The sequence below is a fragment of the Electrona antarctica genome (assembly GCF_951216825.1).
Source record: "Electrona antarctica genome assembly, chromosome: 13".
NCBI classification, from domain to species: Eukaryota; Metazoa; Chordata; class Actinopteri; order Myctophiformes; family Myctophidae; genus Electrona; species Electrona antarctica.
The window spans coordinates 49,823,908-49,849,845 of record NC_136794.1 but is presented as its reverse complement, the minus strand read 5'-3'; the positions used below and the strand labels follow the sequence as shown (position 1 = coordinate 49,849,845).

Below are 25,938 nucleotides of genomic sequence, written 5' to 3'. Positions count from 1 at the left end.
CAACAGATCAACAGATGGCGTCTGGCTATCCAGAAACAAGCTAAGGAAACTGAAGAAACTGCGAGAGAAGCACAGGATAGAGAAGAGGAAAGAACGAGAGAAGGAAAAGGCGTTGTTTGAGGCCCTCCCTGATCAAGAGAAGAGGGCCGTGGCAGCAGACAGGAGGTTGGAGACACAGGGGAAGAAACAAGAGAGGGAGAAGAAGAAGGCCGTGGCGCAGGAGAGAGTGTTGGCGGAGATTGCAGCTGCGAAGCGTGCAGCTGCAACGGGAGGCGCCCTGCGAGAGAAGGTGGAGGAGCAGGAAAAAGAGAAGAGGAAACAGGAGTTTAAGGAAAGGGTGAGGTGGCAGGTGGTCTCTGACAGAGAGAACAGGGCCCTGGCGGCGGAAAAGAGGTTTGTCCACTCTGAGCGAGAGAAGAGGGCCCTGGCAGCGGAAAAGAGGATGGAAGAGCAGCACTGTTGATTTCGTCGACTAAAACTAAGACGAACAATTGTTCGTCGACTACCTTTTTCACTGACAAAAACTAAATTGGAAACGAAATGAAAAGTAAGCTATGATGACTAAAACTAAGACTAAATGTATTGACAATTTCGTCAACAAATAAAAACTAGACTAAAATGTTAGGAAGGGACTAGTGGACAAGAGATCCAGTTTCAATCATTCTACACTAGGTTGCATGCTGAAGGGACTAGTGGACAAGAGATCCAGTTTCAATCATTCTACACTAGGTTGTTAGGAAGGGACTAGTGGACAAGAGATCCAGTTTAAATCATTCTACACTAGGTTGCATGCTGAAGGGACTAGTGGACAAGAGATCCAGTTTCAATCATTCTACACTAGGTTGCATGCTGAAGGGACTAGTGGACAAGAGATCCAGTTTAAATCATTCTACACTAGGTTACATGCTGAAGGGACTAGTGGACAAGAGATCCAGTTTCAATCATTCTACACTAGGTTGCATGCTGAAGGGACTAGTGGACAAGAGATCCAGTTTAAATCATTCTACACTAGGTTGCATGCTGAAGGGACTAGTGGACAAGAGATCCAGTTTCAATCATTCTACACTAGGTTAGGAAGGGACTAGTGGACAAGAGATCCAGTTTCAATCATTCTACACTAGGTTGCATGCTGAAGGGACTAGTGGACAAGAGATCCAGTTTCAATCATTCTACACTAGGTTGCATGCTGAAGGGACTAGTGGACAAGAGATCCAGTTTAAATCATTCTACACTAGGTTGCATGCTGAAGGGACTAGTGGACAAGAGATCCAGTTTCAATCATTCTACACTAGGTTAGGAAGGGACTAGTGGACAAGAGATCCAGTTTCAATCATTCTACACTAGGTTGCATGCTGAAGGGACTAGTGGACAAGAGATCCAGTTTCAATCATTCTACACTAGGTTGCATGCTGGAAATACCCGCGACGCGTTGTGAACTTCTAGATCGGCTATTTTCAGAAAGTGTAAAATCAGCCATTACGACGGCATCGAGGCCCGCTAAAATACACTTTAGGACCATTACGACGGCATCGAGGCCCGCTAAAATACACTTTAGGACCATTACGACGGCATCGAGGCCCGCTAAAATACACTTTAGGACCATTACGACGGCATCGAGGCCCGCTAAAATACACTTTAGGACCATTACGACGGCATCGAGGCCCGCTAAAATACACTTTAGGACCATTACGACGGCATCGAAAACTATTCATGGATGGACGGCGGTGGCTCAGAGGTAGAGTGGCTGGATGGTAACTGCAAGGTTGCCAGTTCGAACCCGGGCTCCCCCAGAGTTAGTGTCGAAGTGTCCTTGAGCAAGACACTGAACCCCTAATTGCTCCTGATGTACTGGTTGGTGCCTTGCATGGTTTCCGCCGCCATCAGTGTATGAATGTGTGTGTATGAATGGGTGAATGTAATGCACAATCTATGTAAAGCGCCTTGGATAAAGGCGCTATATAAATGCACCATTTACCATTTTATTTACCATTTATTCAGAGACTACAACTAAAACTAAAATCAATTTGCTGCCAAAAACAACACTGTGGAGCAGGTAGCGGTGCTACAATAAACAGAAAACAGCAGAGACACTAGCATGGAGCCCTGAGGGACTTCATCAGGTGTCAGAGACACTAGCATGGAGCCCTGAGGGACTTCATCAGGTGAACAGCAGAGACACTAGCATGGAGCCCTGAGGGACTTCATCAGGTGAACAGCAGAGACACTAGCATGGAGCCCTGAGGGACTTCATCAGGTGTCAGAGACACTAGCATGGAGCCCTGAGGGACTTCATCAGGTGAACAGCAGAGACACTAGCATGGAGCCCTGAGGGACTTCATCAGGTGAACAGCAGAGACACTAGCATGGAGCCCTGAGGGACTTCATCAGGTGTCAGAGACACTAGCATGGAGCCCTGAGGGACTTCATCAGGTGAACAGCAGAGACACTAGCATGGAGCCCTGAGGGACTTCATCAGGTGAACAGCAGAGACACTAGCATGGAGCCCTGAGGGACTTCATCAGGTGAACAGCAGAGACACTAGCATGGAGCCCTGAGGGACTTCATCAGGTGTCAGAGACACTAGCATGGAGCCCTGAGGGACTTCATCAGGTGTCAGAGACACTAGCATGGAGCCCTGAGGGACTTCATCAGGTGTCAGAGACACTAGCATGGAGCCCTGGGGGACTTCATCAGGTGAACAGCAGAGACACTAGCATGGAGCCCTGAGGGACTTCATCAGGTGAACAGCAGAGACACTAGCATGGAGCCCTGAGGGACTTCATCAGGTGTCAGAGACACTAGCATGGAGCCCTGAGGGACTTCATCAGGTGAACAGCAGAGACACTAGCATGGAGCCCTGAGGGACTTCATCAGGTGAACAGCAGACACTAGCATGGAGCCCTGAGGGACTTCATCAGGTGAACAGCAGAGACACTAGCATGGAGCCCTGAGGGACTTCATCAGGTGAACAGCAGAGACACTAGCATGGAGCCCTGAGGGACTTCATCAGGTGAACAGCAGAGACCCTAGCATGGAGCCCTGAGGGACTTCATCAGGTGTCAGAGACACTAGCATGGAGCCCTGAGGGACTTCATCAGGTGTCAGAGACACTAGCATGGAGCCCTGAGGGACTTCATCAGGTGAACAGCAGAGACACTAGCATGGAGCCCTGAGGGACTTCATCAGGTGAACAGCAGAGACACTAGCATGGAGCCCTGAGGGACTTCATCAGGTGAACAGCAGAGACACTAGCATGGAGCCCTGAGGGACTTCATCAGGTGTCAGAGACACTAGCATGGAGCCCTGAGGGACTTCATCAGGTGAACAGCAGAGACACTAGCATTGAGCCCTGAGGGACTTCATCAGGTGTCAGAGACACTAGCATGGAGCCCTGAGGGACTTCATCAGGTGTCAGAGACACTAGCATGGAGCCCTGAGGGACTTCATCAGGTGTCAGAGACACTAGCATGGAGCCCTGAGGGACTTCATCAGGTGTCAGAGACACTAGCATTGAGCCCTGAGGGACTTCATCAGGTGAACAGCAGAGACACTAGCATTGAGCCCTGAGGGACTTCATCAGGTGTCAGAGACACTAGCATGGAGCCCTGAGGGACTTCATCAGGTGTCAGAGACACTAGCATGGAGCCCTGAGGGACTTCATCAGGTGTCAGAGACACTAGCATGGAGCCCTGAGGGACTTCATCAGGTGAACAGCAGAGACACTAGCATGGAGCCCTGAGGGACTTCATCAGGTGAACAGCAGAGACACTAGCATGGAGCCCTGAGGGACTTCATCAGGTGTCAGAGACACTAGCATGGAGCCCTGAGGGACTTCATCAGGTGAACAGCAGACACTAGCATGGAGCCCTGAGGGACTTCATCAGGTGAACAGCAGAGACACTAGCATGGAGCCCTGAGGGACTTCATCAGGTGTCAGAGACACTAGCATGGAGCCCTGAGGGACTTCATCAGGTGTCAGAGACACTAGCATGGAGCCCTGAGGGACTTCATCAGGTGAACAGCAGACACTAGCATGGAGCCCTGAGGGACTTCATCAGGTGAACAGCAGAGACCCTAGCATGGAGCCCTGAGGGACTTCATCAGGTGTCAGAGACACTAGCATGGAGCCCTGAGGGACTTCATCAGGTGTCAGAGACACTAGCATGGAGCCCTGAGGGACTTCATCAGGTGTCAGAGACACTAGCATGGAGCCCTGAGGGACTTCATCAGGTGTCAGAGACACTAGCATGGAGCCCTGAGGGACTTCATCAGGTGAACAGCAGAGACACTAGCATGGAGCCCTGAGGGACTTCATCAGGTGTCAGAGACACTAGCATGGAGCCCTGAGGGACTTCATCAGGTGAACAGCAGAGACACTAGCATGGAGCCCTGAGGGACTTCATCAGGTGTCAGAGACACTAGCATGGAGCCCTGAGGGACTTCATCAGGTGTCAGAGACACTAGCATGGAGCCCTGAGGGACTTCATCAGGTGTCAGAGACACTAGCATGGAGCCCTGAGGGACTTCATCAGGTGTCAGAGACACTAGCATGGAGCCCTGAGGGACTTCATCAGGTGAACAGCAGAGACACTAGCATGGAGCCCTGGGGGACTTCATCAGGTGAACAGCAGAGACACTAGCATGGAGCCCTGAGGGACTTCATCAGGTGTCAGAGACACTAGCATGGAGCCCTGAGGGACTTCATCAGGTGTCAGAGACACTAGCATGGAGCCCTGAGGGACTTCATCAGGTGAACAGCAGAGACACTAGCATGGAGCCCTGAGGGACTTCATCAGGTGTCAGAGACACTAGCATGGAGCCCTGAGGGACTTCATCAGGTGAACAGCAGAGACACTAGCATGGAGCCCTGAGGGACTTCATCAGGTGAACAGCAGAGACACTAGCATGGAGCCCTGAGGGACTTCATCAGGTGAACAGCAGAGACACTAGCATGGAGCCCTGAGGGACTTCATCAGGTGTCAGAGACACTAGCATGGAGCCCTGAGGGACTTCATCAGGTGAACAGCAGAGACACTAGCATGGAGCCCTGAGGGACTTCATCAGGTGAACAGCAGAGACACTAGCATGGAGCCCTGAGGGACTTCATCAGGTGTCAGAGACACTAGCATGGAGCCCTGAGGGACTTCATCAGGTGTCAGAGACACTAGCATGGAGCCCTGAGGGACTTCATCAGGTGAACAGCAGAGACACTAGCATGGAGCCCTGAGGGACTTCATCAGGTGAACAGCAGAGACACTAGCATGGAGCCCTGAGGGACTTCATCAGGTGTCAGAGACACTAGCATGGAGCCCTGAGGGACTTCATCAGGTGAACAGCAGAGACACTAGCATGGAGCCCTGAGGGACTTCATCAGGTGAACAGCAGAGACACTAGCATGGAGCCCTGAGGGACTTCATCAGGTGTCAGAGACACTAGCATGGAGCCCTGAGGGACTTCATCAGGTGTCAGAGACACTAGCATGGAGCCCTGAGGGACTTCATCAGGTGTCAGAGACACTAGCATGGAGCCCTGAGGGACTTCATCAGGTGAACAGCAGAGACACTAGCATGGAGCCCTGAGGGACTTCATCAGGTGAACAGCAGAGACACTAGCATGGAGCCCTGAGGGACTTCATCAGGTGTCAGAGACACTAGCATGGAGCCCTGAGGGACTTCATCAGGTGAACAGCAGAGACACTAGCATGGAGCCCTGAGGGACTTCATCAGGTGAACAGCAGAGACACTAGCATGGAGCCCTGAGGGACTTCATCAGGTGTCAGAGACACTAGCATGGAGCCCTGAGGGACTTCATCAGGTGAACAGCAGAGACACTAGCATTGAGCCCTGAGGGACTTCATCAGGTGTCAGAGACACTAGCATGGAGCCCTGAGGGACTTCATCAGGTGTCAGAGACACTAGCATGGAGCCCTGAGGGACTTCATCAGGTGAACAGCAGAGACACTAGCATGGAGCCCTGAGGGACTTCATCAGGTGTCAGAGACACTAGCATGGAGCCCTGAGGGACTTCATCAGGTGAACAGCAGAGACACTAGCATTGAGCCCTGAGGGACTTCATCAGGTGTCAGAGACACTAGCATGGAGCCCTGAGGGACTTCATCAGGTGTCAGAGACACTAGCATGGAGCCCTGAGGGACTTCATCAGGTGTCAGAGACACTAGCATTGAGCCCTGAGGGACTTCATCAGGTGAACAGCAGAGACACTAGCATTGAGCCCTGAGGGACTTCATCAGGTGAACAGCAGAGACACTAGCATGGAGCCCTGAGGGACTTCATCAGGTGTCAGAGACACTAGCATGGAGCCCTGAGGGACTTCATCAGGTGTCAGAGACACTAGCATGGAGCCCTGAGGGACTTCATCAGGTGAGCAGCAGAGACACTAGCATGGAGCCCTGAGGGACTTCATCAGGTGTCAGAGACACTAGCATGGAGCCCTGAGGGACTTCATCAGGTGTCAGAGACACTAGCATGGAGCCCTGAGGGACTTCATCAGGTGTCAGAGACACTAGCATGGAGCCCTGAGGGACTTCATCAGGTGAACAGCAGAGACACTAGCATGGAGCCCTGAGGGACTTCATCAGGTGAACAGCAGAGACACTAGCATGGAGCCCTGAGGGACTTCATCAGGTGAACAGCAGAGACACTAGCATGGAGCCCTGAGGGACTTCATCAGGTGTCAGAGATACTAGCATGGAGCCCTGAGGGACTTCATCAGGTGTCAGAGACACTAGCATGGAGCCCTGAGGGACTTCATCAGGTGTCAGAGACACTAGCATGGAGCCCTGAGGGACTTCATCAGGTGAACAGCAGAGACACTAGCATGGAGCCCTGAGGGACTTCATCAGGTGTCAGAGACACTAGCATGGAGCCCTGAGGGACTTCATCAGGTGAACAGCAGAGACACTAGCATGGAGCCCTGAGGGACTTCATCAGGTGAACAGCAGAGACACTAGCATGGAGCCCTGAGGGACTTCATCAGGTGTCAGAGACACTAGCATGGAGCCCTGAGGGACTTCATCAGGTGAACAGCAGAGACACTAGCATGGAGCCCTGAGGGACTTCATCAGGTGAACAGCAGAGACACTAGCATGGAGCCCTGAGGGACTTCATCAGGTGAACAGCAGAGACACTAGCATGGAGCCCTGAGGGACTTCATCAGGTGTCAGAGATACTAGCATGGAGCCCTGAGGGACTTCATCAGGTGTCAGAGACACTAGCATGGAGCCCTGAGGGACTTCATCAGGTGAACAGCAGAGACACTAGCATGGAGCCCTGAGGGACTTCATCAGGTGTCAGAGACACTAGCATGGAGCCCTGAGGGACTTCATCAGGTGAACAGCAGAGACACTAGCATGGAGCCCTGAGGGACTTCATCAGGTGAACAGCAGAGACACTAGCATGGAGCCCTGAGGGACTTCATCAGGTGTCAGAGACACTAGCATGGAGCCCTGAGGGACTTCATCAGGTGAACAGCAGAGACACTAGCATGGAGCCCTGAGGGACTTCATCAGGTGTCACAACTGTAGTAGTTTACAACATAAAAGTAAATATGAATTGCATCCAATTCATATATAATATATATCTGCTGTCGGGAGGAAACCTCATATCTCCAAAATGTTCATTTTTCAGGAAATGAAAGATTTACATTTTTCAGGAAATTAAGAAAACCTTATATTTTTAAAACAAAGCAATACAGCCTCATCAAAGTTGGTGTTGTAACTTTATTTTATATATTGTCAATTACTTCCATGAGAGGGGGAGAGGTGGTGGAGTTAGTTGCTTTAGCAGACATTTTGAGGGAGTTGAGAGGTTTTGTCCAAAGCACTTTTTACTACTTTCCATTGGTTCAATATTTTCAAAACAACACACAGACGTAAAGGGTGTTCAATAGCACTGATTTATGAAACAACACACAGACGTAAAGGGTGTTCAATAGCACTAATTTAAAACAACACACAGACGTAAAGGGTGTTCAATAGCACTGATTTATGAAACAACACACAGACGTAAAGGGTGTTCAATAGCACTGATTTATGAAACAACACACAGACGTAAAGGGTGTTCAATAGCACTGATTTATGAAACAACACACAGACGTAAAGGGTGTTCAATAGCACTAATTTATGAAACAACACACAGACGTAAAGGGTGTTCAATAGCACTGATTTATGAAACAACACACAGACGTAAAGGGTGTTCAATAGCACAGATTTATGCCACACAAAAAAAATCTAAAACCTCAAATAGAGTTATGAGGATTCCTCCCGACAGCAACGTTAGAATAATATATATAATATAATTCTGGTTTTAGCTATTTTGTATCTAGGTTAATAATCTGGGCCCAACCTCCAGAACCTCCCATATATGGTGCTCTGCTATAGCAGCTAAAGAGAAGTACCGTTCTGGAAGGGGATGGTCGGCCGCGTTCAGGTTCAACTTCTTCATTAACGTCCCCGGAGGTCCATTTGGTTTGCAGCAGTTCATAGAGGTCTGAAACACAAAGACGGTACAGAACAGCAACAGACTTGTGACAACATATTTTTACTGCATGAAAAGAGGAGTTAACGGGCAATTATGGGCACTAGATTTGTAGATTTTGTAAACCTCAAGTTTAGCAGCATATACAGTTAATATACGGTAATATGTGTGTTGGTACAATTCGGGAGTTTACCATGCAGAGTTTGTTGGAAAGTTTAACGGGAGTTTCCTGTAATATACACATCCGTATTCCATGCTTTTTGCACAGCATGAGCACATCTGTGCAATTGATAAAAGATCACACCCGTGTGAACTGAGTGGTGCAAGGTCTTATATAGACTGATCAGCTGTGGTCTGACGTAATGTCAGTGACCATGGTAACCATGCTCACCTGTGCACGGACACGTACACAGGTGCACGGACACGTACACAGGTACACAAACATACAGACAAAGCTGGTTGTTGGAGTGGTTTGCACCACTCAAAAGGATAAAATAAAACAGTAGCCAACCAAGTACAGTACAAAGTGAGGCATCATAGCATCATAATGTGTCATCATCGTAAAGTGCCAGGTGATCAGTGCCAGGTACTAAACATCAAACATATTCTTGAGAGCAATGTTCACCTGTAAGTGACATTGTGTGTTTGTTTGCATGGCCGTCATGTTGGATACGGCATAAAATCAAGCAGCGCCAACAGGTGCTTTGAGTCTCTCATTAGACAGCGGCCTGTTATAGAGCTAATCGCTTATCACTGTTGTATTCAGCGACTGGCCAATCGGAATCAAGCATTCAACCAAAGTAATACATATATAGGAAGGCATACGTCATCAATAAGCTGTGACGTGTCAGATCTGTAGCCTTTCCAGTGTATATAATCCGGTGTTCACTTCAACAAGCTCCAGTGTTTGCCTTTCCTCTGTATATAACTCTGGTCTGATAGTTCAATTAACTTCAACAAGCTGCAGGTGTGTTCGTTCACTTCAACAAGCTGCAGGTGTGTTCGTTCACTTCAACAAGCTCCCAGTGGTTCACTTCAACAAGCTCCCAGTGGTTCACTTCAAGCTCCCAGTGGTTCACTTCAAGCTCCCAGTGGTTCACTTCAACAAGCTCCCAGTGGTTCACTTCAAGCTCCCAGTGGTTCACTTCAACAAGCTCCCAGTGGTTCACTTCAAGCTCCCAGTGGTTCACTTCAACAAGCTCCCAGTGGTTCACTTCAAGCTCCCAGTGGTTCACTTCAACAAGCTCCCAGTGGTTCACTTCAAGCTCCCAGTGGTTCACTTCAAGCTCCCAGTGGTTCACTTCAAGCTCCCAGTGGTTCACTTCAAGCTCCCAGTGGTTCACTTCAAGCTCCCAGTGGTTCCATCATGTTCTGTCAGGACGAACGGGCGCACAGTCCCTTTTCCTACAGCAACGACCACAACCTTCACGTGGCGGGTGACCCCAAGGACCTGGCCTACGAGAGGCAGTACGAGCAGACGTATCACCATGGCCTCCCAGAGGTGATCAAGAGGTTCCTGCTGAACTTCCACAAAGCCATCTCGGCGCTCGTCGACCAGAAGGTGTACGAGCTGCAGTCCAACCGCGTGTCCGGCGGCGAGAGCGCCAAACAGAAGATCGCCGAGATTCAAGATCTGTACGAGAACAACTGGAACAAGCTGACCGACAGCTATTTCAAGACTTCCCCTTGGCCAGAGGCCGACACTATCGCGTCCCTCGTTGGCAACGATGCCATGTTCCTTATCCTTTACAAGGAGCTGTACTACAGACACATCTACGCCAAGGTCAGCAGCGGGCCCACCTTGGACCAGAGGATCGAGTCGTACTACAATTACTGCAACCTCTTCAACTACATTCTCAACGCCGACGGGCCCGTACCCTTGGACCTGCCTGAGCAGTGGCTGTGGGACATCGTCGACGAGTTCATCTATCAGTTCCAGTCCTTCAGCCAGTACCGCTGCAAGACGGCCAAGAAGTCCGAGGACGAGATCGAGTTCCTGAGGAACAGCCCGAAGATCTGGAACGTCCACACCGTGCTCAATGTTCTGCACTCCCTGGCGGACAGGAGCAACATCAACCGTCAGCTGGAGGTCAAAACCAGCGGTGGCGATCCGGAGAGTGTCGCCGGAGAGTACGGCCGTCACCCGCTGTACTCGACGCTGGGATACTTCAGCCTGGTCGGCATGCTGAGGCTGCACTCGCTGCTCGGCGATTACTACCAGGCCCTCAAGGTCCTGGAGAAGATCCATTTGAACAAGAAGAGCATGATGTACCCCCGCGTTCCCGAGTGCCAGATCACCATCTACTACTATGTGGGCTTTGCCTACCTGATGGTGAGCCGCTACCAGGACGCCATCCAGGTCTTCGCCAACAACCTGCTTCACATCGAGAGGACCAGGAACGTGTTCCACAGGTCCACGTACAAGTACGAGATGATAAACAAGCAGAACGAGCAGATGCACGGCCTGCTCGCCATCGCCCACACCATGCACCCCATGCGCATCGACGAGAGCGTCCACACCCAGCTCGTGGAGAGGTACGGAGACAAGATGCTCCGGATGGAGAAGGGCGACCTGCAGGTGTTTCTGGAAGTGTTCAACTTCGCGTGCCCCAAGTTCCTGTCCCCCGTGGTGCCCAACTACGACGGCATCCACCCCAACTTCCACAAGGAGCCCTTCCAGAAGCAGCTCAAGCTGTTTGCCGAGGACGTGCAGCAACAGGCCCAGCTCGCCACCATCCGCAGCTTCCTGAGGTTGTACACCACCATGCCCGTGGCCAAGCTGGCGGGCTTCCTGGACATGACAGAGCGGGAGCTGCGCATCCAGCTCCTCGTCTTCAAGCACAAGATGAAGAAAGTGGCGTGGAGCGGCTGCGTCTCGGACGGAGAGCTCCAGTCTGCCTCCGAGCTCGACTTTTACATCGACAAGGACATCATCCACATCGCCGACACGAGAGTCGCCCATCGCTACGGAGACTTCTTCATCAGACAGATCCATAAATTGGAGGAGTTGAACAGAAAGCTGAAGAAGATGTCGGTCAGTGGCAGCAGCTCTGTGACGGCGACGGCCACCGCTCGCTGAGTCTGACCAGCATGTTGGTGATGAGATGGAGGCCTTCTCCAGGCCAGCAGAATGCTGCCTCACGTTGGTGACCAGATGGAGGCCTCCTCCTCCAGCCCAGCAGAATGCTGCCTCACGTTGGTGACCAGATGGAAGCCTTCTCCTCCTCCAGCCCAGCAGAATGCTGCCTCATGTTGGTGACCAGATGGAGGCCTCCTCCTCCAGCCCAGCAGAATGCTGCCTCATGTTGGTGACCAGATGGAGGCCTCCTCCTCCAGCCCAGCAGAATGCTGCCTCACGTTGGTGACCAGATGGAGGCCTCCTCCAGCCCAGCAGAATGCTGCCTCACGTTGGTGACCAGATGGAGGCCTCCTCCTCCAGCCCAGCAGAATGCTGCCTCACGTTGGTGACCAGATGGAGGCCTCCTCCAGCCCAGCAGAATGCTGCCTCACGTTGGTGACCAGATGGAGGCCTCCTCCAGCCCAGCAGAATGCTGCCTCACGTTGGTGACCAGATGGAGGCCTTCTCCTCCTCCAGCCCAGCAGAATGCTGCCTCATGTTGGTGACCAGATGGAGGCCTTCTCCAGCCCAGCAGAATGCTGCCTCACGTTGGTGACCAGATGGAGGCCTCCTCCAGCCCAGCAGAATGCTGCCTCATGTTGGTGACCAGATGGAGGCCTCCTCCTCCAGCCCAGCAGAATGCTGCCTCATGTTGGTGACCAGATGGAGGCCTCCTCCTCCAGCCCAGCAGAATGCTGCCTCATGTTGGTGACCAGATGGAGGCCTTCTCCAGCCCAGCAGAATGCTGCCTCATGTTGGTGACCAGATGGAGGCCTTCTCCAGCCCAGCAGAATGCTGCCTCATGTTGGTGACCAGATGGAGGCCTCCTCCAGCCCAGCAGAATGCTGCCTCATGTTGGTGACCAGATGGAGGCCTCCTCCTCCAGCCCAGCAGAATGCTGCCTCACGTTGGTGACCAGATGGAGGCCTTCTCCTCCAGCCCAGCAGAATGCTGCCTCACGTTGGTGACCAGATGGAGGCCTTCTCCTCCTCCAGCCCAGCAGAATGCTGCCTCACGTTGGTGACCAGATGGAGGCCTTCTCCTCCTCCAGCCCAGCAGAATGCTGCCTCATGTTGGTGACCAGATGGAGGCCTTCTCCAGCCCAGCAGAATGCTGCCTCACGTTGGTGATGAGATGGAGGCCTTCTCCAGCCCAGCAGAATGCTGCCTCACGTTGGTGATGAGATGGAGGCCTCCTCCTTCTCTAGCCCAGCAGAATGCTGCCTCACGTTGGTGATGAGATGGAGGCCTCCTCCTCCTCCATCCCAGCAGAATTGCAAGGCCAAAGTTGAAAGTTTTTGTTCTTCTTCTTCTTTGTTAAACAACATGAGGCAAGCCGCCCAGGAGGGCAGTCGTGTGTCTGTCCCTACAGGGCAGTCGTGTGTCTGTCCCTACAGGGCAGTCGTGTGTCTGTCCCTACAGGGCAGTCGTGTGTCCTTCCCTACAGGGCAGTCGTGTGTCCGTCCCTACAGGGCAGTCGTGTGTCTGTCCCTACACGGCAGTCGTGTGTCTGTCCCTACAGGGCAGTCGTGTGTCTGTCCCTACAGGGCAGTCGTGTGTCTGTCCCTACAGGGCAGTCGTGTGTCTGTCCCTACAGGGCAGTCGTGTGTCTGTCCCTACAGGACAGTAGTGTGTCTGTCCCTACAGGGCAGTCGTGTGTCTGTCCCTACAGGGCAGTCGTGTGTCTGTCCCTACAGGGCAGTCGTGTGTCTGTCCCTACAGGGCAGTCGTGTGTCTGTCCCTACAGGGCAGTCGTGTGTCCTTCCCTACAGGGCAGTCGTGTGTCCGTCCCTACAGGGCAGTCGTGTGTCTGTCCCTACAGGGCAGTCGTGTGTCTGTCCCTACAGGGCAGTCGTGTGTCCTTCCCTACAGGGCAGTCGTGTGTCCTTCCCTACAGGGCAGTCGTGTGTCTGTCCCTACAGGACAGTAGTGTGTCTGTCCCTACAGGGCAGTCGTGTGTCTGTCCCTACAGGGCAGTCGTGTGTCTTTCCCTACAGGGCAGTCGTGTGTCTGTCCCTACAGGACAGTAGTGTGTCTGTCCCTACAGGGCAGTAGTGTGTCTGTCCCTACAGGGCAGTCGTGTGTCTGTCCCTACAGGGCAGTCGTGTGTCTGTCCCTACAGGGCAGTCGTGTGTCTGTCCCTACAGGACAGTCGTGTGTCTGTCCCTACAGGGCAGTCGTGTGTCTGTCCCTACAGGGCAGTCGTGTGTCTGTCCCTACAGGGCAGTCGTGTGTCTGTCCCTACAGGACAGTAGTGGCTCAAGAGAGAGATAGAGTGCCTGCTTTGGAATTCACCATTTGTCAGCCTTCTGATTGGTCCCTGACTGACTAACCCGCCTTGTTTATGTTGAATTTGCTAAAACATTTTTTTTTTTGCGGGAAAAATAAAAACAAACATGGAAATGCCCAGTCACCATGTTGCACCTGTGAGGTTCCTTTTTACTGACACCAAGTTTAAAATAAGAATTGAATTCACAGAATCTCAATATGAAGCAACTGAAAAACATGTTATTTCAATGGTAGTGGATGGAGAGAGAGGATTTTTGTCCAACCACGAAACGGCAACCAATGGGTGCGAAGAGGGGCACAAGTTCAACACTAACCCAGGGGGTTTGAACCGGCAATCTTCAGATTCACATGGGGTGAATCTCCAGTATAAGTCATTTTACACTTGGTTGCATGCTGAAAATAGAACATCTACAAGCTCACAATGCTTCGCAGCTTGTAGATCGGCTATTTTCAGCAAGTGTAAAAACAGTCATTGCGACGGCAACCAGGCCCGCCAAAACACAATTTAGTAGACTAAATCAACTGTAGATTTAAAATCTTATGACATGTAATCAACTAAAACTAGACTAACTAAAACATTCCTGGTGACAAAAATGTGACTAAATGAAAACTATTATACAAGAGACTATGACTAAAACTAAAATAGAAATTTGCTGTCAAACACAACCCTGCATTCAGCAGGGTATAGAACAGGGGTGTCACTCATTTTGGGGCTAGGGCCACATTGCGCGAAAGGTGACTTGATGAGGGCCAGTTGCAGCTCACGTGCGTTGACTTAGGGCCGATTCATACTCCTATTTTACCGCTGTTTCGGCGCTGTAGTGCCGAAATGATTTCGGCTCGTCAGAAATTTTCAGTAGCACCGAAGAGCCGACTTTAGGACGGTACCCGCCCCCCCCCCCCCGAACCTCAAATGACGTCACATTGTAGGCTCTACAGCGCCGAACCGACTTTTATTCGGCTCTAAAATAGGAGTATGAATCGGCCCTTACAGTTGTCACTTGGCTTTGTTTTCTAGACTGTTTATTGACATTAATTGACTTTATTTGTATTACAGTTGTAGGCTACAAGACGTTTGGTATGAGAGGTGGAAAAAAGACCCAATAAACCACTCAAATAGTTAAAAATGCAATCATTATTTTATCAAAAATATCCATAATGGCAAATTGACATGTAGCCATCATGAAATCTGACACTTTGCATCTCTTTGCTTTGACTATCGTGTGTAAGTACACTATATTCCTCACTTGTTAAGGGAAATTAAACTCTACTGAGCTGTAACAACTATGGTTAGCCTCTCCATGTCCTGCTGTATCAGAGTGTGAGGACTAGTAGTTGAATAGACTGTTAACGAGCCCATCAGTGACAACATTCCGCACCTGGGCAGAGACAAAGCCGTGTACAGCAGGGCCATTAGCGGGGCAGATGGGGGAAGGGGAGTAGCAGCGTTGTTTCCTTTTTGAAAATCATCTCGAGGGCCGCATTGGACCTCTCCCTGGGCCGCATGCGGCCCACGGATCACCAGTTTGACACACATTCTATACTATAGAATGTGTGTCATGATACATTCATGACTGTCATGTTGAGACTTTAATTTGTCCCCCTTCGTAACCCATCAAGTGCCTTAAATCAGTAGTTTTCAAACTTTTTAATGCCCGGCTATAGAGCACAGAGGCGGTAACGATGGAAGTTGGAGATCCATGCCCCACCCGGCTGTGCAATACCTGTTGTACCCGTGTCAGAGTACCCGTTGTACCCGTGTCAGAGTACCTGTTGTACCCGTGTCAGAGTACCCGTTGTACCCGTGTCAGAGTACCCGTTGTACCCGTGTCAGAGTACCCGTTGTACCCGTGTCAGAGTACCCGTTGTACCCGTGTCAGAGTACCCGTTGTACCCGTGTCAGAGTACCCGTTGTACCCGTGTCAGAGTACCCGTTGTACCCGTGTCAGAGTACCCGTTGTACCCTTGTCAGAGTACCTGTTGTACCCGTGTCAGAGTACCCATTGTACCCGTGTCAGAGTACCTGTTGTACCCGTGTCAGAGTACCCGTTGTACTCGTGTCAGAGTACCTGTTGTACCCGTGTCAGAGTACCCGTTGTACCCGTGTCAGAGTACCTGTTGTACCCGTGTCAGAGTACCTGTTGTACCCGTGTCAGAGTACCCGTTCCACCCATCTGTCTGTGTCCCTTTATGCCCATATATGGAGATTTCTGTATCTGTCTCTCTGTGTCCGGCATGTCCAAATATGGAGTGTTGTGATGTCAGAACAGGCCAGCTCCATATATGGAGCTTGGGCAGGGCCCGAGCAGAGGCCTTTTGTGGCGGTTCTGGACAACCGTGGGTCCGACCGACTCGACACTGGGCACTGCCCTCCCTGTGGGGGTGTGGAACTTGAACTTATAGCATGTTACGTGTAGGTCAGGGGTTCTCAACCGGTGGGTCACGACCCCTACGGGGGGGCGCCAAATTATTTTGGGGGGTCCCCAAATTATTTTGAAAAGGTAATGATTATATCTGGTTTCAGTATTTATTTATGGTGTATTGTCTCTATTATTAAGGTTATTGTAGCAGTCAATTTATATTGGGGGGCGGGGCGGGGGTCCCGAGACATTGTCAAAGCATTTCCGGGGGTCCCCGGCCAAAAACGTTGAGAACCCCTGACGTAAGTAGACAGCACTAGAATTGCATTTTATGTAATCATAGCACTTTATAGTATATATGTATAGTATAGTATGTATAGTTTATATATGTATAGTTCCATTATATAGATATTCCACTGTTACGTTCTTAGCTTACACATGTTTCATGATAACTACTTTTTATGTATGTGATGTATGCCATGCTTTTTGTTCTTGCTTAATGTAAGTCGCTCTGCATTAAGAGCGTCTGATAAAAATGCCTACATTGAAAATTGGAACGCGTGTGCCGAATTTGAAGTAGGTAAGGCGAACAGTTCTCGAGTTACGTGGATTACAGACGTACACACACACAGAGACTTGGTGCATTTATAGTTAGAAAGATATAGATCAGGGGTGGGCAACTGGCGGCCCGGGGGCCACATGCGGCCCCCACCTTCACTTAATGTGGCCCTCAGGTTAATGTCAAATACTGATATATTGGTTTCAGCTGTTTACAATTCCACAACATGCAAACATGACCGCTTTAATTACTTCAGTCTAAATTAGTAGCTCATTGCTCAACACAAGTATAATTTAAAGGAATTTGAAATTACATACAAATATAATAATTTTTAATTTTCAGGATTCCAATTCAATAATATAGCAAAAAAGAATTCAAGATTTCAATTCGAATATATATATATACGACAGAAATATATGGACCTAGGCAGTGAGTTTGTAAATATAGTGGCCCTTTCCATCGTCAAATTTGCCCACCCCTGATATAGATAGAATATGTGGCTGCGGACGGATCCCCCATCTGAAAATGTTTTGGACCCAGAAGATTGTATGTAACTAGGTCTTGAATGTGGGACCACCAGACTAGAGCTGACACAGATGTTGACCTGCTTTCACGGCAGGACACGGTTGGAGGAAAGCGTATATTACTGTAAGCCCAGCTACAGGGTCACAGATGTATGAGCCTGTCTGATTGATGACATTCTGTGCTGTCATGGAGTGGAAGAAGAACTCTGCCCTGGTTGAACTCGCTCAAAGCTCCGTAAACAAACACGTTATGGTCAGTTTCACATTCAACAGTAGCGAGAGGCTTCCAAAGCATTTTAATCCATTTTGGGCGGGAACCCCTTTTGGTGTTTTAAGCATTCTGTTCTATTTTAGCTATTGAAAAATAGCAGATCTACAAGCTCATAGCGCGCCACCGCTACGAGCTTGTAGGTAGGTCTGCTATTTTTGAAAAGTCGTGAAATTGTGGCACAAATCTTTGAATATATATTTCAGAGCAAACATTTTTGAGTGGTGCAAACCACTCCAACAACTGGCTTTGTTAGTACCCGTGTGTGTGTGTTTGTGTACCTGTCCCTCAAAAGAATGAGCATGGTTACTATGGTCACTGACATTACGTCAGACCACAGCTGATCAGGCTATAGAAGACCTTGCACCACTCAGTTCACACGGGTGTGATTTTTAACTAAAATATGGCTTCTGGGGGGTCCCTGGAACTACATATTTTGAGATGGGGGTCCGTGGCCCAATAGAGATAATTCTGGGGGTCCTTGACATGAAAAAGGTTGAGCACCGCTGACATAAAAACATGGATTTTTCAGAAAAATATTAGGATTTAGAAGAGCCTAATTTTTTAATCGCCATCAGTCCAAAATGGGTTAAAGTAGTTTAATGTCAAGGACGGGTCCATTTGGTTAAATCTGTACATTCTCTGAGTTACAATGGCTAAATTAAGACTGCCGATTTCACTGTGTAGGCCTACATTCACAACAGATCAGGTCTGATAGCTGCCAAAGGCTTCCGGGTGTCTGTCTGTCTGTCTGTCTGTCTGTCTGTCTGTCTGTCTGTCTGTCTGTCTGTCTGTCTGTCTGTCTGTCTGTCTGTCTGTCTGTCTGTCTGTCTGTCTGTCTGGTAGTCGTCAGTCAGTCAAGTAGAAAACTCAACTCGTCACTCTCTCAGTCCATCAGGCTGACGGTCTCCTCAGGTGTCCGCTGACCTCGCCACGGCTCTCCCAGCGGTCACTGGGTCACGGGCGACTGGTCCCCAGCGTGTACCACGTACCCCGGGGACCCCCAAAGCAATCATCTGTGTGTGTGGAGAGTGCTGCGGACCGACTGAGTGAAGGACACTAAAACAGAATGTCGTTATGCTTGGAGCGTATATATAGTGGCAGTCAGAGGCAGGCAGACCTTGTTTTATTGCTATGTAACAATTGGATGGATATCGACTATAGTCTCGTTGTCAATAACACGCGTTCATATTCAAATAATTTTACATTTTGAGTAGGATTGCATCAAACGTTTCAAGGCGTCCAGCCTTGAAAGGCTCATGCACCGTACTGTTCATGTTCTGTATGTAACTAGTTATAACTATACGTGACATTGAAGCTGTCACTGCAGTCACATCCATGGACTTCATCTCCCTACCTCAGCAGGCCGTCAAAGCCCTATTTTATACTTTGTTGTGGTGTGGAGAAAATAGCAGATCTACAAGGCTGTGGCCTATAATTGCTCAATACCAACAGCCAAGTTGATAGCCTTGGAAACCCAGACGTTTTTATTTCCAGGGAGTGGACTTCAATACAGCATAGTAGCGCAGAGTGATCGACGTCTCATTCTAGGCCAGGCTAGTCTGATACAATTCCATTTAATGACTTGTGCGTTCTGATCCAAGTGAAGTGTTTATGGGGGTGGGGGGGGCAAGGGGGGGTGGGGGAGATTAGTATTCCTGAGTTGATCTCTTCATCATCCTCCATTTCTGGTATAGCACAAACTACACATAATCTCAAGGATTTGATCGAACAAATCTCTCTGTTTGAAATATTACTTTGAAGAGGATTATACCTCCATACAGTACAGTACGTTCTATAGCATACTGTACCACTGGACTGGACCCCCCCCCCGATGGGCCTGTCGGAGAAGGTTGGTCCATGTTCAGGGGTGGAACGTAACTAAGTACATACCAGACAGTGGCCTCGTGGTTAGAGTGTCCGCCCTGAGACTGAGAGGTCGGGGGTTCGATTCCCCGGCCGGGTCATACCAAAGACTGTAAAAATGGGACCCGGTGCCTCACTCTGCATCAATGGGTTGGATTGGGGGGTCAGTCCCTGCTTGGCACTCTGCATCAATGGGTTGGATTGGGGGGTCAGTCCCTGCTTGGCACTCTGCATCAATGGGTTGGATTGGGGGGTCAGTCCCTGCTCTGCACTCTGCATCAATGGGTTGGATTGGGGGGTCAGTCCCTGCTCTGCACTCTGCATCAATGGGTTGGATTGGGGGGTCAGTCCCTGCTCTGCACTCTGCATCAATGGGTTGGATTGGGGGGTCAGTCCCTGCTCTGCACTCTGCATCAATGGGTTGGATTGGGGGGTCAGTCCCTGCTCTGCACTCTGCATCAATGGGTTGGATTGGGGGGTCAGTCCCTGCTTGGCACTCTGCATCAATGGGTTGGATTGGGGGGTCAGTCCCTGCTCTGCACTCTGCATCAATGGGTTGGATTGGGGGGTCAGTCCCTGCTCTGCACTCTGCATCAATGGGTTGGATTGGGGGGTCAGTCCCTGATCTGCACTCTGCATCAATGGGTTGGATTGGGGGGTCAATCCCTGCTCTGCACTCTGCATCAATGGGTTGGATTGGGGGGTCAGTCCCTGATCTGCACTCTGCATCAATGGGTTGGATTGGGGGGTCAGTCCCTGATCTGCACTCTGCATCAATGGGTTGGATTGGGGGGTCAGTCCCTGATCTGCACTCTGCATCAATGGGTTGGATTGGGGGGTCAGTCCCTGATCTGCACTCTGCATCAATGGGTTAGATTGGGGGGTCAGTCCCTGCTCTGCACTCTGCATCAATGGGTTGGATTGGGGGGTCAGTCCCTGCTCTGCACTCTGCATCAATGGGTTGGATTGGGGGGTCAGTCCCTGATCTGCACTCTGCATCAATGGGTTGGATTGGGGGGTCAGTCCCTGCTTAATCTGTAGATAAACTCTCTCACTGCATGACACAAACACAACCACAACAACACTCACTGCATGACACAAACACAACAACAACAACACATTAGCTCTGTGTTGCCACCAACGATTACTAAATTAAATGCTATTTAGCACAGCACTATGTGTCTATGTCTACTTTATGCAGATTAGGAACAGGTGGACAAAGGGTACAGGGTTACGCAACACCATGTACACTACATGGGCTTTTCCCCGTAAATCCCTGCACGCCCGCCGCGCTCCATTTTAGGCGATTAAAACGTTGATTGAAGGCCCAGCTTGGAGTTCATGTTTGTTGTGGTTGCAGGTCATTGTCAATCATGTGCGCTCCAGTGGAAAGCGGAGTGGAGACTCTATTCCTTTCACTATGAGCTAATACAGTGACAGCTAATACAGTGACAGCAGAGAGGAGACTCTATTCCTCTCACTATGAGCTAATACAGTGAAAGCAGAGAGGAGATCAATCAAATCAAAGATACTGATTCCATTTGACCACCTGGACCATTTGTTCCCTAACTATTGAGTCATTCAGCTGGGGGACCCCCTGAACCCCCTCAAGGACCCCTGGGGGACCCCCTCAAGGACCCCTGGGGGACCCCATGCGGGCCACCACTTTGAGAACGACTGCCATAACAATTATAGAGCCTTTTATTGATTAGATAAATAACCTATAGGCTACTGTACGTATTCCACATTAGATTTTTCAATAACTATTATACTAATTGGAGCTCAAAGAACATGTGATTTTGGATGTGAAGCAAGACAATTGAATCAGCAGTGTTTAAAAAGGACTGCTCGCTGAAACGGAGAATAAAAGAAAATGTCCATTTGTTTTATTGTGGCGTATTCTGTTGGGCACGGAGACGAACACAGTATTCTGTTGGGCACGGAGACGAACACAGTATTCTGTTGGGCACGGAGACGAACACAGTATTCTGTTGGGCACGGAGACGAACACAGTATTCTGTTGGGCACGGAGACGAACACAGTATTCCGTTGGGCACAAAGATGAACACAGCTAATTATATGCTTGGTTTGGTGAGCTCCACCTCCTCGTTATCTTAATCCAGTTATTTTTCCGCATGAGGGAACTATCTCTGACTGCATGGAAGACGACGAGCACCCAAGAGACGCTGCTGCCGTTTGGCTCTTTGTTCAGTAGAGCCTGCTGGGTCGTCCTCTGACTTGGCTCTGTGTTCAGTGTTCAGTAGAGCCACCAACTCTACATCTGACCTCAACCCTCAAACCCTTAGATCTCCATATATGGAGCTGACCTGTTCTGACATTCCATATGTCGATCTGACCTCATCAAACCCTGTACACTCAAGACACGCTCCATATATTCCTTCCGTCTAGACACCCGACCGAATTGCCAAAAATAGACGATCTACATTACAAGCTCACAATGCATCACAAATGTGACACATCTTGTACTGTAGATCGTCTATTTTTTTGGCTAAAATTCCCCTCGGTGTGGACGCTGGGGTTCAAGTGGCTGAGTGAAAACAAATGTGTGAGGAGGATTATTATGCTATGATTATCATCCATGTTGAACAATATAGAACTCCAGAGGAGATAGACGGCGTCAACGCAAAGGGCTTAGCGGCCATGTGTCGGGGGAGGGGGAGGGGAGGGGAGGGGGGGCTTTATGGGATTAATCCAGTTATAAGGAAGAACCCAATCCTAATAGATTTCTCCTCCCCGTGGACATAATTCCTGACTGACTGACTGTTATTGTACAGTAATACGTCCTCCACCAGGTGGCGCACCCATCTGTCACTCTGTCTGACCAGACCATACAGTAATATGTCCTCCACCAGGTGGCGCTCCCATCTGCCACTCTGTCTGACCAGACCATACAGTAATACGTCCTCCACCAGGTGGCGCTCCCATCTGCCACTCTGTCTGACCAGACCATACAGTAATACGTCCTCCACCAGGTGGCGCTCCCATCTGCCACTCTGTCTGACCAGACTATACAGTAATACGTCCTCCACCAGGTGGCGCTCCCATCTGTCACTGACCAGACCATACAGTAATATGTCCTCCACCAGGTGGCGCACCCATCTGTCACTCTGTCTGACCAGACCATACAGTAATATGTCCTCCACCAGGTGGCGCTCCCATCTGTCACTCTGTGTGACCAGACCATACAGTAATACGTCCTCCACCAGGTGGCGCTCCCATCTGCCACTCTGTCTGACCAGACCATACAGTAATACGTCCTCCACCAGGTGGCGCTCCCATCTGCCACTCTGTCTGACCAGGAAGCTCTTATGACTGGAGACCTGAAAGTGATGTGAATGAACACCCATGAAGCCCCCAGTAAGGCTGTCCACCGTTGAAGCCCCCAGTAAGGCTGTCCACCGTTGAAGCCCCCAGTAAGGCTGTCCACCGTTGAAGCCCCCAGTAAGGCTGTCCACCGTTGAAGCCCCCAGTAAGGCTGTCCACCGTTGAAGCCCCCAGTAAGGCTGTCCACCGTTGAAGCCCCCAGTAAGGCTGTCCACCGTTGAAGCTGCCACTGGAGACATTGAGTTATAATTGTACTTCCGGCAGTCTTCCGGGTGCTTCAAAACGCCACTGAGCAACTTCTATTGAAATGAATAGCGGGGGGCGGGGCTGACGCTCCGGTTCGGTCTCTATCCTTAAACACGCCACTGTAGTGTCTGTGTAGTAAATAAAGAAGTACTCGACGCCAGTGGTTCCCAAAGTGGGGTCCGGGGACCCCCAGCGGTCCTTGAGGGAGTGCCAGGGGGGGTCCCCAGCTAAATGATAGTTTGGAACCAAATGGACCCTTATGGGTCTGTAACTCTGAGAGTGTACACTCTCAGAGTAAAATTAACATTGTAATATTTTACAATATAAATCGGGGGTCCCAGAGATATAAATGACATTAAATGGGGGTCTGTAGCCTACTGTACATTGTACCAAACCATTGGACAACACTGTAGCGACCAGTCAGAGATATGGAGTCCATGATTGCTGGGTTTGCCTTAATTAACTTTATTAAACTTTATTAATTTGTTAACCTCTTAATCTGTTTGATTTTTATAATATCCTGGGAGCCTCTGAGCATTAATAATCCCATGGTGATGATGGCGCACGCACACACACGCACACACGCACGTGTGTGCGTGTGTGTGCGCACACACACACACACACACGCACATGTGCACCTTTCTTTAGTACGTCCACGTAGGTAGGTGTGGGACGTCCTCTCGATCGATCGCCCGTGTGTTGGTTCCCACAGTACAAGCTTTTTGGCCGGTTTAAATGCCCTTTCTTGTGGCACTAATGTGTCTATGAGGTCACAGTACTTCATTAGACACACTGGAGTCGTTTTCATGTGTCTATGAGGTGACAGTACTTCATTAGACACACTGGAGTCGTTTTCATGTGTCTATGAGGTGACAGTACTTCATTAGACACCCTGGAGTCGTTTTCATGTGTCTATGAGGTGACAGTACTTCATTAGACACCCTGGAGTCGTTTCCATGTGTCTATGAGGTGACAGTACTTCATTAGACACACTGGAGTCGTTTTCATGTGTCTATGAGGTGACAGTACTTCATTAGACACACTGGAGTCGTTTCCATGTGTCTATGAGGTGACAGTACTTCATTAGACACACTGGAGTCGTTTTCATGTGTCTATGAGGTGACAGTACTTCATTAGACACACTGGAGTCGTTTTCATGTGTCTATGAGGTCACAGTACTTCATTAGACACACTGGAGTCGTTTTCATGTGTCTATGAGGTGACAGTACTTCATTAGACACACTGGAGTCGTTTTCATGTGTCTATGAGGTGACAGTACTTCATTAGACACACTGGAGTCGTTTTCATGTGTCTATGAGGTCACAGTACTTCATTAGACACACTGGAGTCGTTTTCATGTGTCTATGAGGTGACAGTACTTCATTAGACACACTGGAGTCGTTTTCATGTGTCTATGAGGTCACAGTACTTCATTAGACACACTGGAGTCGTTTTCATGTGTCTATGAGGTGACAGTACTTCATTAGACACACTGGAGTCGTTTTCATGTGTCTATGAGGTGACAGTACTTCATTAGACACACTGGAGTCGTTTTCATGTGTCTATGAGGTGACAATACTTCATTAGACACACTGGAGTCGTTTTCATGTGTCTATGAGGTGACAGTACTTCATTAGACACACTGGAGTCGTTTTCATGTGTCTATGAGGTGACAGTACTTCATTAGACACACTGGAGTCGTTTTCATGTGTCTATGAGGTGACAATACTTCATTAGACACACTGGAGTCGTTTTCATGTGTCTATGAGGTGACAATACTTCATTAGACACACTGGAGTCGTTTTCATGTGTCTATGAGGTGACAATACTTCATTAGACACACTGGAGTCGTTTTCATGTGTCTATGAGGTGACAATACTTCATTAGACACCCTGGAGTCGTTTTCATGTGTCTATGAGGTGACAGTACTTCATTAGACACACTGGAGTCGTTTTCATGTGTCTATGAGGTGACAGTACTTCATTAGACACACTGGAGTCGTTTTCATGTGTCTATGAGGTGACAGTACTTCATTAGACACACTGGAGTCGTTTTTATGTGTCTATGAGGTGACAGTACTTCATTAGACACACTGGAGTCGTTTTCATGTGTCTATGAGGTGACAATACTTCATTAGACACACTGGAGTCGTTTTCATGTGTCTATGAGGTGACAATACTTCATTAGACACACTGGAGTCGTTTTCATGTGTCTATGAGGTGACAATACTTCATTAGACACACTGGAGTCGTTTTCATGTGTCTATGAGGTGACAATACTTCATTAGACACCCTGGAGTCGTTTTCATGTGTCTATGAGGTCACAGTACTTCATTAGACACCCTGGAGTCGTTTTCATGTGTCTATGAGGTCACAGTACTTCATTAGACACACTGGAGTCGTTTTCATGTGTCTATGAGGTCACAGTACTTCATTAGACACACTGGAGTCGTTTTTATGTGTCTATGAGGTGACAGTACTTCATTAGACACACTGGAGTCGTTTTCATGTGTCTATGAGGTCACAGTACTTCATTAGACACCCTGGAGTCGTTTTCATGTGTCTATGAGGTGACAGTACTTCATTAGACACACTGGAGTCGTTTTCATGTGTCTATGAGGTGACAGTACTTCATTAGACACACTGGAGTCGTTTTCATGTGTCTATGAGGTGACAGTACTTCATTAGACACACTGGAGTCGTTTTCATGTGTCTATGAGGTCACAGTACTTCATTAGACACACTGGAGTCGTTTTCATGTGTCTATGAGGTGACAGTACTTCATTAGACACACTGGAGTCGTTTTCATGTGTCTATGAGGTCACAGTACTTCATTAGACACACTGGAGTCGTTTTCATGTGTCTATGAG

The 25,938-nt window shown here is 49.4% G+C and overlaps 2 protein-coding genes across 2 annotated transcripts in view; both read left to right on the top strand.

Annotated features, from left to right (window-relative positions):
- Positions 1-25,938, top strand: part of rasgef1ba (RasGEF domain family, member 1Ba) — a 124,666-nt gene that overhangs the window by 19,461 nt on the left and 79,267 nt on the right. The gene's annotated exons all lie outside the window — the stretch shown is intronic.
- Positions 9,862-11,574, top strand: LOC306935033 (eukaryotic translation initiation factor 3 subunit L-like; the record flags this gene model as incomplete). Its single annotated transcript, XM_079517854.1, has 1 exon — positions 9,862-11,574. The coding sequence occupies one exon, from the start codon at positions 9,862-9,864 to the stop codon at positions 11,572-11,574; it is 1,713 nt and encodes a 570-aa protein (XP_079373980.1).